The sequence below is a fragment of the Athene noctua genome, chromosome 1 (genome assembly GCF_965140245.1).
Source record: "Athene noctua chromosome 1, bAthNoc1.hap1.1, whole genome shotgun sequence".
NCBI lineage: Eukaryota > Metazoa > Chordata > Aves > Strigiformes > Strigidae > Athene > Athene noctua.
This window is the reverse complement of record NC_134037.1, coordinates 181,968,724-181,983,955: the sequence shown is the minus strand read 5'-3', so window position 1 is coordinate 181,983,955 and position 15,232 is coordinate 181,968,724. Positions and strand designations below refer to the sequence as shown.

The following is a 15,232-nucleotide window of genomic DNA, read 5'->3' as shown; positions in this document are numbered from 1 at the left end:
AATTCTGGATGTGCCCAACTACAGATCGGCTCAGAATCCAGAATCCAGATACTTTTGATAAGAACACTAAATCTGACTAAATAGCCTCTGCTTTGTGCAGGTGGGGTGCTTATCTCTGCTGATTCTGGCTGCCCTCTCCATGTGCTCCATACAGCAGAGCTGCTTTCATCCCAACCAGTTTGGGATTGGGAAAACCGTTCATAGTAGGATCTGAAAATTAGGAATAGAGTTGATGCTTTTTGACACAATATCCTTTATTGCCAAAAAGTGTTTAGCAAGTAGGCTAGTGTGAGCACTGGCATATGTATTTTAAAAAAAAAAAAAAAAAAAAAAAAAAAAAAGGCATATCCTTCTCCTACTGGGTGCTTTTATAGTACGAGGGATCATACTATCAAAGGATAGTATGCGTCAAGGGATACAGCACGGGCAGAACATAGTTTACCAGTACTGCACTGAAAATTTTTGGATTTGCTGGCAAATATCAGTCACACCCTAACCAACTTTCTCCATCACTGCAAAAAGATAGAGCTCGTAGTTACTCTTGAAAAAAAGAAACCCTATTGGGAAACCCAGCGCCCCCGAAGTGCAAGCATTATCCTAGGAGTTTACACAGGGGCGTGCCGTGGCAGCAACACCAAAGCCCAAGGACGAGCTAGCAAGAAATCATGTACCCAACTACCATTAGCAGCTTAAATAAAATCCGAGCGCAGAGGGGCAGGCAGTTGCCTCAGCAGCGTGAACGGCGTTTGGCCACGGGAGCTCCCGCAACTGAAAGGCAAAACCGGCAAATCGTTCCGTGCCCGCGTTGCCTCCCTGCGACGGAAACCCACCGTGCCCGCGGGGCAGCGTCTCCCGGGCTCCAGCCCGCCCTCCTCCTGCCTGGGGCGGCCCGCGGCCCCCTGCTCCCCTGCTCCCCTTCCCGCCCGAGGGAGCCGCTCGCCCCGCCGGTGGCCGCAGCCCGCCGGGGGCGTTTGGGACGCGTGAGGCGAGGGCGGCCGGAGGCGGGCCCGCCCCGCCCCGCCCCGCCAGGTTATACAGCCCCGGCCCGCCGCCCGCCTGCCCGCGCTTCTCTCCTGCCGCCCTCCGCCGCGGGCCAGCCAGCCGCCGCCTCACCGGGGCCGGGGACGCCTCCCCGCGGCCGGGCGATGGTGCCGGCGCCCGGGGGCGCTCTGCTCGCCGCCCTCCTCGCCGCCGGGCTGGCCGCCGCGGGCAGGTGAGCGGGTTCGGCGGGGCGGGGCGGGGGCCTGGGGCACTGCTCCCGTGTGGCGGCCGGGCGGGCCGCGGCCGGGTCCGGGGGTTCGGCCGGCGGCTCGGCGGGGCGGCCGGGCCGGGCTGGGCGGCGGCGTGCCCGCCCTGCCGTGGGCTGCCGCGCCCGCTGTCGCGAGTGTGAGGGAGTCTCTCATCCCCCCCGGGGCCGCGGGGCTCGCCCCGGGGCCGCGCTGCGCGCCCTGGCCGCTCCCGCAGCGCCGTGCTCCGGCTCCGTGGTGCTGAACGCCGAGCGCGACGGGGTCAGGGGCTTGGGAGCGGCGGGGGGGCCGCGTCCCGTGAAACTCTCACCCCAAAGCTACGGGGCTCTCTTACTCTGGGAAAAATGGTAACCGGGGCACCGGTGAAGACCCAAATGAGAACAGCTGCACCACGTATAGAAAGGTGTGGGCTGGGGCTGGTCTTCGGTTTGCGTGTGCGAACAAACGCTTTAAAATCAGCCTGCCGTGACCACTGTTACCTTCTGCAGAGGCAGGTACTCTCCACAAACAGAATGAGACGTTGAGACAGGCTAAGTAAAACCATTTACTCCAGATGAAGCCCTTCCAGTTCTCCAGAAGCAAATAAAAGTCCACAAGTGCTACGGTAAAGGAGAATTCACAGGAACTGGAGATGAAGGCTTCAGAATGTTGTGTGGCTTATTTGCGTAGTATCGGATTTGTGAATAGGAATGTTTGTGATCAACAAGTGGCAGTGTGCTGTTGCAGCACATGCAGGGCTGTCAAGTGGCAGCTCCTCGGGAACTGGAAGTTTATGAACTCCAGACCTGCTCTTCCAGAAAACATTTGCTCTCACAGCACAGCTCTGTTTAAATGCTTGTGTTAGTTATATCTTGATGTTGTGTATTTGCATTTCAAACACTTTGAAAGGTGGAAAACCACAAAATAAGAGCATTATCACCTTCCAGAAGAAAGTACGGCCTGGAGTTATCTGAAGCCAAGAGTGATGTGTTCAGTATAAGTGATGCTATTTCACAGTGTCAGGAAATCTATGGGAGACCTACAATCTACCTAAGACTGATTGCTCTACAGCCTGGCTTGTCCAAATTGATGTTGGGTGACGGTGGTGGCATCTCTCTTTTCTACCAAAATTGTCATTCTGCCTTTCCCACTGGGAGAAGGGGGAAAGAAGAGATTTTGAAACATCTTGATGGAAGTGTTGGATGACAGGGTGCTCTAATTTAAGAGGACAAAGAAATCCTATCTGCTCTGAATAGCTAGGAAGAAGGAAAAGGAAATAGTAAAAATTAGAATCAGTTTTGAAAGACTTAATTAATTATGATTATTTTTGGCTCGTAGAAGTGTAGCTTTCATACTGAACTTTTAACTTTTCTGCTCTGATCACTTCCTTTAAGGGGTTTGCTAGGCATATGAGGCCTTAAAGAAGGAACTTCTGCAAGCCCAAGCTAAACTTCATTTTGCGTTTTGGGAGCAACTAGTGAAGCAGGACTGTTGCCATGCTGAGTGTCTGAAACTGGCTGAAAGGATATCTAAGACACAGTTATTAAAAGATAATAGGTGACACTTTTTTGGTTTTATTTAATATGACTCTAGGTGAACTTTATTCTAGAAGGAAGTCACCCTTCAAATAAACTTGTGTAAAAACAAACAAACAAAAGCAAAAAAACCCTATGACTTCATTTGGTAAAGTGTTCAAATGTATCTCTGCATGACATACACTCATAATGGACTTTTCAGGAATTTCTTTCAAATTGCTAAGTTGTGAGATACCATCTTTTTGTCCTTCTGAATATACCAGTTGATCAAAATTTTAGGGTTGGTGCTAGTTGGTTTTCACTAGCAACAATGTCCAGAAATTGTTTTAGAGGAAAACTGAAGAAAGGGATAATATCCTGTCTTTAAAGTTAACTGGAAGCTGCTAATAATATAATTGAGACCTACTCCCCACCTACCCCTCCTACCAGCAGGCAGCTATTGTGTGTGCGAGAGTTGACCAGAAGTGTCCCTTAGAGATCTTATGGAAACAGTGCACTAAATCTATTCAGCAACTGTGCCTTGAAAAAAAAAAAAAATAGGTAAAAGCTCATAAATGTGCCTTCCCAGAGAAAATGTTAGTAAAAGACAGAATAGGACTGGAAAACAAACAACTGTATTAACTCAAACTGTACCTGACTTTGTTATCTACCCACCTGGTTAAATCAGGCTTTTGAAGACTTGCTCGCACATCCTCTGTGGCTGCTACTGTCACATAACTCCATTCAAGCACCACTTAACGCCACTCATGATCACAGGTCAGAGGAATATGACAAGAAACTTTTTTCACTGTTGGGATTTTTACTTCTTTTTATTTTAGCCATTACTGTTAAAATGACTGCTAATGAAGATTATAGTCCAGCACAGGCAGCAGTTCAGTTATTATATTTGAAATTTTTGAGTGCCCACTGGTATACAGACATTTTTAGTAGCTTGGATTTGGCCTAGGTCATAAACTAATGTTGAGAAAATGATGCAATGGAAAACTGTTTTCTATTTTATAGAATGAAACAACAAAAAAAGGGGGGTACGGAGTGGCAGGGAGGGTCCATTGGACTGAGTTCCAACATTCAGGTGCACTTTATTCCCCCTCTTTCACCCATTATTGTACTTTATATTTTCCTTTGCAGTTGTTTGTGTATTTAAGCTATTGGGGATATCAATCAACCTTGCTCCACTGAGAGACCTACCTAGCCAACTGATCAGTGGAACAGGTGAACTTTCTGAATATGTTTTATTGTAAACACATGTTTCCTTTTTTTAATATCAAATTGAGCAAATCACTGCAAGAAGTCAGAGGTACTGTGTGGTAGTTTAGGGTCTGTCCTCCCATCACACCCGGTTTATTTTGTCTGCTGCTCACACCACTGTAGGTATAGAGTTACATACTTACCTGGTCCTGGTCAGTATCTGAATGCTTTGCTCTGAATTGGTCTGACTTCTTTTGGGATAGAATTCATAATCTTCATATTACTCAAGAGGAACGATTTTTTTCAGCAGCAGCTGAATAAATGGGACATCATTCATGCCTGTATTTGTATCATTACAAGCAACATTAGATCTTTCTCAGTTTGTGAAGGAGGCTGTGTATCTTAAAATTAGGTAGGAGTTGTTCTGGTTCTTCAATGCTCTTCAATGCTCTTCAAGACTCTCACCCCTCTTGTGGCTGTGTTCATATGCCTGTATCCCCCTGAGAGTATTAATGGGCAATAGCACAAGAACAAATGGATATATAAATTGGCATCTCTCTTAACAAGCTCTTTTATCTCTTGGAGCTGCCTGACACGTAGCAGGAAGCAATCATATCCCCTCTCAGCTTTTGTTTTATTCAACTTAAGCCAAGTTGTTCTCGTCCTCTGTAAAATAGATCATTCTTCATAGCTTTTATCATCATATATACCATATATATCTTCACCATGGATGTTAAGAACTGTACACAATATAACCTGATGCAGCAGCCATAAAACTTTCCTGGAATTTTAACTGAAACACCCAAGGGTCCCACTTACTTTATAATGGAGCTAGTGGCTCACAGTGGTACTGTGACAGCTAATACAGCCAGTTCTTTCTGTCACCTCAACTATGATGACCTTGGTTTACTGTAGAAATTCTTGTTGTTCATCTTATATGTTATTTGCTAAAGGCTATCCTATTGGTGACAGCAATGTCACAGCCACATAAAATAGGTTACTTGTCTCATTCCTGTGCACCCTGGATGGCTCAGTCTGCCACTTGTTGCCTTTATCACCAGTGCTGTAAGCTATGTACTCTGAGAGGACAGAATTTATCACTAGAAATGCAGAGGCTCCTCTTGCCACTGACCTGCACAGTCTACCTTCTCTTGCCTTTCTTCTTCAGGCAAGTATTTAGGCTGCAGGTTCTCCAAGGCCAGGCATTTTTTGCACACTGAGCAGACAGTGACAAGCACATCAGTTTCACTCAGGCCTCTAGGTACTCCCTGCGAAATCCTACATGAATGTCCTTCAGGGAGGGATCAGAAGCATCCTGTGTCTCCAGTCTGCATTACTTCTCCCCCAACAGCCAGGAGGGTCCATGGAACATTCTCATGGAAAGGATCTGCCTGCTTGAAAAGATCTCCTCTATCTACATTTCTTTCTTTTGCACAAAATGCTGAACTCCTGACAGCAATAGCTGAGCTGATGGGTAGTGGTTCTTCACAGGATGGAAGGACTAACCTGGCAAAACTGGTTTTCCTCACAGATTTTGGGATCTGGATGAACTCTCGATGATCAATTTGACCTTTCTTGCTGCCAAAGGTAGGCTCTAACTTGGTGCTTGTCATGGAAGTCAGACGAAGTGAAAGACCTTGTCCAGGATAGTATCTATGAAGTTCAACTATGTTCATTATTGGCAGTTTTATGGAACAATTCCCAGTTTTAAGACGTTTGTACTGAAATCTTGTGAGACATTGTATGCTTTGTAAAGATACAGTATTTGATTTTGAAGTGACTTATTAAATAAAATGTTGCTGAATTAGTTTGTCTTCCTGTGAAAATGATCACCTTTTGGAAAGTAATGAGATCCTGCTTCCTCCAGAAGGAGGAAGGCATTTTAGCCTTCCAGGGGAGTGATAGCACTATCCAGCTGCATTCAAGGGGATTTTCTGGATGTGTGCAGCATCACTATCCGGGTGAGTTCAAGGGCACTTTCTAGCATGCAAGCAGAACACATGTTCTTTAACTTGTATACTTGCAAGTGATGTAACCCATCAGCATTTGGATGAACAAAATGGAAAAAAGGTTACTTTATTGTCTATAAATCCACAGGCAGGGTGCTGGTTTCTAATAGACACAAACACAGGAGTTGTAGCTGTTCAATGTGCTTTTCCTTCTGTCTGAAGATGGAGTATATGTACTTTTGTAAGCTGCATCACTGGGCTGATGGCAAAAGCTGTGTGACTTTAGAACAACTTACTCCAGCACTGAAGTCTTTTTTACTTGCCAGGTGACATGAGAACTATCTCTTCATTCAGGGTATCTCAGATACATGAGTTTATGCATTTCCTCTGAACTCCCTTCTCTTTCCAATGGCTCTGCTACTAAAGAAAACTCTGAAGTAACATCTTGTATCTTTGAAGTGTATGTTTATATTTATTTTACTATTTGCCTTAGTGATGTCTTCAGAAACTGTTCCAATACGAGTGTAACCCTTACAGATAAGTGCAGGAGGATGTGTGCAAAGCACTGCTGTAAGGTGATAAAGCAATGCCTTTGTTGTGCATCAGACTAAAGAATGCAAAAGTTCCTGGCATGTTAACTTTTTTTCCCCACCATGGGGATATTTGCTGTTGTGTATTGGCCCCCTCAATGCCCCAAATCACTTACTACAAAGCTCTTGCAGATATTTTCTGTCAGAAACAACACCAGACTCTTTGAAGAAAATACATTTAAATTTATGGCCTGGAAAAAAGAGGATTTTGGGTAAGGAAGAGAATTCCATAAAGGGGACAGGCATGTGGTAATGGAGAACTGAAGTAATAGCAAGCAGAGGGAGAAGAGAACTGGAGTCACAGCACCCATTGCAGCATAGAGTAGGTCTAGAAGACTTACACAGTTGTGGTTTTTCATCAGATTTATAATTTTGGCAACTAACATTTCAGGTTTTCCAGCTCTTGCAGCTGTTGATCTGCACAGTGACTTTGAACCCCCTGGGTGTATTGGCAGATTAAATTAACAGTAATTTGTATAGTCAGGAAGTCCGGTACAACCAGAGTGCATGGGACTGTCTGCACTTACGCAATCAATTGGCTCGTATGCAGTGGTATAAACCTGCAAGTCACTGGCTTTTACGGGGCTGACTGATGTTCAGAAAGCCACTTTTCTATAGAATCATCCAAAGCAATAGTACTGTTAGGTATGGCATCATATATTTGATCCAGATTCTTCACATGATGCAAGCTAGAGCAGCCCCATTGGCTTCACTGGTATTAAAAATTACTTATTCTAGCAGGGGACCTGGCTGTAGTTTTTGCCTTTGCCATGTCTCTCATTAGAAAGGATTTGTGTTGCACAGTTAATTTATTGCAGATGAATCATTCCCATCTGCCCTGTTTCTCCAACCAAATGCAACTTTGCATTGCTGTCTAGGAACACTGCCCTAGGTTGGGTGAAATGAAAATGCCTGATGGTGGATACAGTGTAAGGGGAATTTAGAAAGGAGTATACAGAGCAATGGATTAAAGTGCATTTGCCTGCTGGAGCTAGTGTTTATCCTTCCTTATGCAGCTCGAAAGCTCGTGGGCAGCTGGTGGCTGTGAGCCAGCCTGGAGTGTGTCGCTATGGTTCTAGGCTGGATTGCTGTTATGGCTGGAAAAAGAACAACAAGGGCCACTGCGAAGGTAACATTAACACTTTATGCTTGTTTTCTCTCCACAGCTGTGTACTCAGTATTAATAACGACATTTCATATATGTCTGCCAGAAGTTACAGAAAGAAACCTTCTTATGAGTGAAATCTCTTAACTCTGTGAGAGAGTGAATAAATCATGTTTGAGAGATACCTCCTCAAAAATGCAGAGCTTTGTGTAAATAACACCAAACCATAAAATACATATTCAAAAATTCTTAGGTCCAGAAGGGACCATCTGTTCTAACCTCCTGCACAGCCCTGGTCAGCCTATACTGTTACAGCTATCAAGTAAGTGCCAAAAATGCAGTGTTTTCTAATGCTACATACGGACCCCTACAATGGTTTTCTATTAATTTGTATCCTTTATCTTCAAAGTACACAGCCTCTAAGAACCAGGAGGTTTTAACTTTCTAAAAATATAAATAAAACCCCAGCAATAAGTGCACCTTGACTTGAGCTTGGGTAGCCAGATAGCATTCTGGTCTGTGGGTCATTGGCTTAATGAAGAGTCAGTGGTTCTTAAGACATTTCTGATTTGTAAAAGGTCTGCAGATCCCAAGGAGAAGGTGATGTGGAATCTCTCTCTAGCGATACTTGGGCAAAACACAACAAAATTGTAAAAGACATATTTTGAGAATCTTTTACAGATGTTGCACCTGTTGTCCCAGAGAGTTTGGCATTGTGTATCTGGTGAATTTGAATAGAGGCTTGTCACGTTAGGGTTACTCACTGCGAAAATAAACATACTGGTATCTAAAGGGAAAGATGCCAGAATGTCTCTGCTCTGTATATATAACATGTCAGTTTAAGAAAGGAAATAAGTGATTAATACCTGCATTAATATTTCTGCATTTCTTAATAGCACCTTAGTTTTGATGCAAATAAATATCTGGAGGGACAACTGGCAAATGTAACTTTGATCAGCCAGTGGAGTATGTTGCTTTTGTACTAAAATACAGTTTTCATAAACTTCTAAGATTTTTCTATGGCAGATTACTTTAAGCCAGCTATAATGTAATTCTGCACTGAAAATCCAGATGCAGCAGTGTTCTCTGCTTCAGTATTAATACTCAGCTGGTCTTGCAGTATGCATTCAGGGACAGAGGTAGTGTTGAAAAATGCCTTAATCTGCCAAATTAGTGGATCAGTACATCTGAATGAATCTTTAAATGTAAGAAAGATACTTGAATTCAAAAGTATGAATTTTAATTACGACTTTAACTATATAGTAACTAACACTGTGAGTTTCCTATTTCCTACAGTTTGCTTAATTACACAAAGTAGGGAGAAGTGCATTCTGGTGCATACTCTTTCACTGTTTTTCCAAAGCCAGTCCTGATTTAAATGCATGTTTGACTTGTTTTTCCTGAATAACGCTCATGTTGACAATCACATTGAGTTTAGGAGCCTTAAGCCTTGTAAAAGTCAGCATTTAATTTCTGAGTAATCATACAGAGGGCTGAGAGTTAGAAAATTTTTACTTTTTAATGAATCCAGGATAAGCATAACCTTCTCAAGTCATTGTAAACCTGATGCAATTATTCTTATTGGAATGTGTGGTAGGGACAGTTGCCTCATCATTTGACAGATGTACTCTGGATGTTCTACCATGGGATGGGCACGTTCCTCAGTTGTAACTGGGGAGATCCAAGAGTGGAAAATTGCTGTAGGGTAATATGTCTCCTTTGGCTGCAGGAGAGTGCTGTTGCATCTTTCCTACTCCAGATGCCAAGCATAGCGAGTCAAGCAGCTGGTTAGCTGCTTCCCACATAAGCTTCTTAAAAACAGGAAAAAGACAAGAGTACAAAACTAAATGTATAAACATGGCAGAAAAAGCATAAGGGAGAAAGCTAAAAGGAGTTCCTTCTTTTCCAGGTCTTTGCAAACCTGGAAAAGTACACACTCGTGTAATCTGTGCTAGTGTCACTTTTCTTAAGCAGAAATAAAGTGCTGATTAGCAGCTACCATGCCCAAACTAGAGGGAGAGGTATGGTGGATGTTGAACTTGTGCAACAGGTTTATAGGCAACTAAGCAGGGCAAAAGTTCTCAAGTAGAGTATTTCTAACTTTTTCTTTTTCTCTCTCTTTTCTCTGCCTGACCCTGCCAGCTATCTGTGGACATGGCTGCAAGTATGGCGAGTGCATAGGACCAAACAAATGCAAATGTTTCCCTGGATTTACAGGGAAAACCTGTAATCAAGGTTTGTGCACATGGGGATATTGCTCCAGAAAGTAGACTGTTGATGTTCTGTCTCTTATCTTGTACTATGGATTGTGTCGTCTTCCAAAACAGTAAAGCAAGATATTTTCTTGTTTACACAGAAGAGTTTAGAGTTTAAGTCTCTTGCATCTCCAGCATCCCAGGCAAGCTCTAAGCCTCCTTCAGCACACAGAAGTTTGAAGCTATGTCATGTATCTCCTGTGGTCTGGTGACCAGGAAACTGTCATATTTATAGTCAGAAAATTAAGGCGTGGAGAGATTATGTAGGAAATTATTAGAAGACACAAAAGTCAAATCCAGAACCCATGTTATTTTCTTAACTAGCAACCCATGTTACTTTCTTAACTAACCTTCTCATCAGAAAGACATGCAATTATATGCTAAACATGTAATTTCTCAAGGTGCCTGGGCCAATGCCATCTGTTCGCATATGCTGATTGGTATTTCTGAGAACCAGAATTGGGAGTCTTTAGAATTGCATATTCAGAAACTCTGAATGCACCACTTTCCCTCCATAAACTTTCAATTAGACATGGAAATATTTCAGCTAACACATTGGTGAGAACTCAGCTTTTTTTTCCTGTTGCAATATATCAGACCCCTCTGTTGGATAAGATGAAAGGAGCAGGTCAGTGTGCATGGAGAGAGGCCAGCCTACTGCAGTGCAGATGAGTGAACTGCAGGTGCTGTGAGGCAAGCGTGACATAAAGGCCACACAAATGGATGAGTCTATACTTGCTACCTTCCTAAGCACCTGCAGCCTTTGCTTGAAAATCTTGTATTGACATACTGAACACACATTTTTCAGAGTCAAAACAACCTGTTTATTACACAATATCTTTTGAACAATATACTATAAAGCTATATGGTTAAGAATTCTGGAAAACTTCAGCTTAACTTCAGCTTTTGCACTTTCGATGTTGCTCACAGGGAAAGAAGTAAATTCCTCAGTACCACTAGACAGGAAAGTGTAACAGCAGCCGTGGTTGTGTGTCGTAGATATGTAGGTATTGCTTACAACTTCAGCCTCTAAACCCAGAAGTTTAAACTCAGAAATAATTTGGCAGTTTAAACATTACCAAAAGACAACAGAAAAGCCCCCAGCTTTTAGGTATTTTCTGTGCAGTAATTCAAGCTGCATTTGATATGCCCTCTGTAGGCAGCCAGATCAGTTCTGTGCACTTGCAGTAGATTCAGTGTCTGAGGCTTGGTGGAAGCACCTCACAGACCTACATGTGCAAATTGTCTCTTAGCTCCTTGGGCTGTTCTACCTTATGAAGCATGGCCAGGAATTTTTTAGTGAAGTGGCTGGCATAAGCCAGGAATGTCCCAGAGGTATTGCAATAGTATAGCCATATAGGTGGCCATGTTCCAGCAGCCAGGAATGCTCTGTCACTTTTAATTCACCAGCAGATGTAGCCTTGGTCTTAACAGCAGAATGCCCTGCTGAGCAAGCTTAAATGAGCTAACTAAAATAACAGAGATAAGGGGACTGTATTAGTCTACCACCAAGTCTGAGCTAAATTAGCCTTATCTCTATAGGTTCTCTTTTAGAGCTGTGTATACTATCTGTGCATTACTGCGCATTGTCCAAGATAGGTGCAGCTAAGCACTTTCGAAAATGTATGGTCTAAGAGGAATAACTTTTGTTCCTTAGTTTGCTCTCTAGTTTCTTTGTTAAGAGAGTCTTGATTATTTAGTGGAGTCACAGTAGCACAAAAATCCAATGTGTTTTGCAAGCTGATAGGTTGCTCTTTGTCAAACAGACCCTACATTTAAATAATAGAATAAAACCCTCTCTTTCTTCCCTGGACTGAGCTGTAACAAACACTTCTGCACATGTATAACCCTTCACAAAGTTTTGCTTTGAATGATCTGGAGTTTTTTCTGTGGTCTGTAGGGGGCATAGACAGATGCTTCTCCCATTAGAAGTGGAGCTGCACAAATTCAGTGCTTGCTTGGAGAGTTGCACCTTTATTGAAATTATATTATTGGTCACATGTGCTATTAAACACATGTTGAACAGGCTGTGTATGTTGGCGCATTCTGCCAATGAGTTCTGTCTGTTTACTAATCAGGTTTCAAAATACAAGTAGAGGTGTCAATTCACAGAAGTCACAAGCACAGATATTGTCCCCTTGTGATAGGACCAATACCATTGTCAGCACTGCTCTGTCTATACCACACAAATGAAACTTTTTAGTTTTCACTCTGTGAAGGATAGGTATGGGGAATTTGAAATTAATTTAGTTTCTGGAAAGCCTTTTAAATCCTGGATTTTGAGAAGGATTTAGGATCCTTTTAGTCTCAGGATTTTGAGATTTTTGAGATTTGTTCTTTTATTCTTAGTCACATAATTCTTATCAAATATTGTACTTCATTTCTGCTACTGATAACCTTGGTGCCAATGTGTAGCACCGAAAAAAAAAAAAAAAAATTGTTTCACTTTATCTCAAGCTGATTTGCTTCATCTTAGTCTCATGGCTTTCCTTTCTACTAGTACAGAGGTGAACTGGAGGGCTAAAATCTCCAGCTAGAATCAGAGAAATCTAAAAAAATAACTCTCAGAAAAGAGACTAACTGGAATTCTCTCCCCACCCCTCCACCTCTTCCTAACAAGCTGCCAGATGTGGCCAGAGTTTTCATTAGTTTTTCAGGTGTAGAAGTCTGTGTATGTAAGTTTTGCTAGCAGTCTTTCAGCCAGATGGTCTGCTAACTCTCATCTTGCAAGGGGCTGGCTCATTTTCAATCCAGGCTATTTTACTGTGGGGAATTCAAGGCAATAGGCAACATTATCCATCTATATGTATGAACATATGTATACAAACCCAGCACTCACTTCATTCTAATGACTTCTGCAGATCTGAACGAATGTGGACTGAAACCACGGCCCTGTGAACACAGATGTATGAATACACATGGCAGCTACAAGTGCTATTGTCTCAATGGGTATATGCTTATGCCAGATGGCACGTGTGCAAGTAAGTAATAGAGCTGATAGGACAAGCACACCAAAATCATCTAATCTCATTTGATCCCAGCAGATTTTCTTCTTGAGATGAATGGATTTAGCTTATTCAGGATAGGGTCTTTGCCTCTGCTCTCTGTTACTGGCAGCAGCTGAAAGAGTCTTTCTATTTGGCAGTACTTGGGTGAAGTAAACTAGGTCATACTTGTATTTTGATGTTCAGGGAAATTTTTGTGCTGCTAGAAGTAAAAATCTTTGATAGGTTACTTCAGATGAAGGACAGCTAGTATAATCTTGGTGCATAGTCCTGCCATTTCATCTGTTGACTAAGAATGAATTAATCTATCCAAGCAAAGCACTAATGTAGACTCCTTTTTACTGTGCTGAATTTCATACCATTATTCCTTGTTTTACCTTTCTGTGCTCCCTGACTAATGTATTTTATCTGTGTGTTGATATGCTTTCCACAGTTACCACCAGCTTCTTGCAAACATTTGTTCATTGAGCTAAGGCTTATCTAAACTGTTTTTCTAGCTATTTTCTTTGTCTTTCAGCCAGCATGTAGTAGAAAGCATTCTGCTTTCTTATCCAACCTGATTTTTCAGACCTGAGGGAGCTTCTTATTTTCCAATGACACTGTTTTGTTTGTAGAAAATACTTTTTTTTCTTTGCCTGAGCTGTTCCATACGGATATTTTAGCTTTGAATTTCACAAAACCCTTGGTAACATGGTGACGGCCCTTTATGGAGTCCACTGGACTAGAGAAGATGCATCAATTGGACAAGGAAGCTAGCTGGTCTCAGCAGTGGAACAGTCTTCTTGAGAGGTCTGTCCCAAAACAATGGGATGTAGCTGTATGGGGTGCAGCACAGTCTTTCACATGGATATGACAGAAAACCATAAACTCTGAAAGGCTTTGACCTCCAAACCTTGGAGACAGCCATTCACCAGGCAGGGTGTCCATCTGGTGTGTTGGTCTTGGGATAACCAGAAAAATACTCAGCCTTGGCAAACACTTGCAGGAGTGCAGGGTCTGCAGCTCTAGGGCAGGTGGGAAAGCCAGAGCTCCTACTCCCTCTCTCTTATGAAAGGGAGACTGAAGTTGCCACAAAAGGGGCCTGGGTCCAGAGTTTTTGGAGAGTTTCCCTTCCCTGCATCACAGCTCAGGGTCGTGACTCTGCATTACTAAGCATGGTGTGTGTCACCGGCAGACAACAGCTGCAGGGCCCCATGATCCCTGAGAAATGGATATATACTCCTTCCATGTCATCCAAGATAATTTGTGTATCTGCTGACATCATACACTGAGCAGTTTTCAGTAAGACCACTGTCTTAAGGACAGCTGAAGTCGGCAGAAGCCAGAACTACAGTCAAAAGAAACAATCTTTTGAGCTCAGCTTTGTCCGTCCATTACTCACTTCTGCTCCTCTGAGCACAAACACTTGCTGCAGCCACGCTTCTGAACCATCAGAAAACTAGATCCAGGGCATAACTTACTATTTCTTCTGCATTAGTTCAGGACTTGTTTCCTGATTTAAGAAACACTGCATTTGTACCAAATTTGTACCAAATGCGCAGTGGCAACATCACTTGCTTAAGCCAGCAAAAAAAGCTGAATTTCTCAGCAGCAGTGGTAGTCAGTGTCAAGTATATGTGAAAAAATTGCCTGAGCAGCTGTGAGCCCTGAAGTGTTTCCCTTTGTCACACAGAAACATTATTTCTCAGTGAAACCCTGACAAACACTGACACAGAATGAAACCAAATTTCAGGGGGAAAACCAGGTTTTCTGTAGAAGGAAAGTCTTCATTCTTCACAGCTCTAGTTAAGGAGGCCAAACATGTTCATCTGGCTTGTGCTTCATTAACCCAACCCATCTGCCACCTTCCAGTTCCAAAGAGCCTTTATTTTCTTCAGCAGAAACTGTGATTTTAAAATGAAGTAGTAAATTATTTGCTCAAGTAAAAATTATCCTTGGTTAAGTTTAGCAGCCTTCTATTTCACTTGATGCTAACTTAAGCTTGTGCTTGGATGAAATACTGGGTCATTTAGCCAACTGTATAATTCTCATCATTTTATTCAAGCAAACATTCTGAGCATATTGTTGCTCCTTTTGAATCAAATTCACCATTATGTAAGTCTCCTTAGCAAGACGAAGTCCACCTATTCTGAGCAGTCAGGCTTATCTGCAACCATGCTAAGGGGCCATGGAGCTGGAAGAAGGATATCAGAAGAATATGGCTTTGGGCCACAGAGAACCATTGCTTAAAATGGTTCTCTGTGGTTAGTACATAACCACAGAGGTTAGAAGGTTAGTACCTAACACAACATCATCCAAATTCTGGAGGAAGATATTAGATCGGATTAGCAGTTCATCTAAGCCAGTATTATGTCTAACCAAAGCCAGGAATAGGAACTT

General features: G+C 42.7%; 1 protein-coding gene across 1 annotated transcript in view; it reads left to right on the top strand.

Annotated features, from left to right (window-relative positions):
- Positions 1–1,145: 1,145 nt before the first annotated feature.
- EGFL6 (EGF like domain multiple 6) overlaps positions 1,146–15,232 on the top strand; it is a 45,539-nt gene continuing 31,452 nt past the window's right edge. The window contains exons 1-4 of the mRNA XM_074929901.1: positions 1,146–1,213; positions 7,505–7,617; positions 9,736–9,828; positions 12,710–12,829. Of these exons, the coding sequence (XP_074786002.1) occupies positions 1,146–1,213; positions 7,505–7,617; positions 9,736–9,828; positions 12,710–12,829 (394 nt within the window). The remainder of the gene's footprint in view (positions 1,214–7,504; positions 7,618–9,735; positions 9,829–12,709; positions 12,830–15,232) is intronic.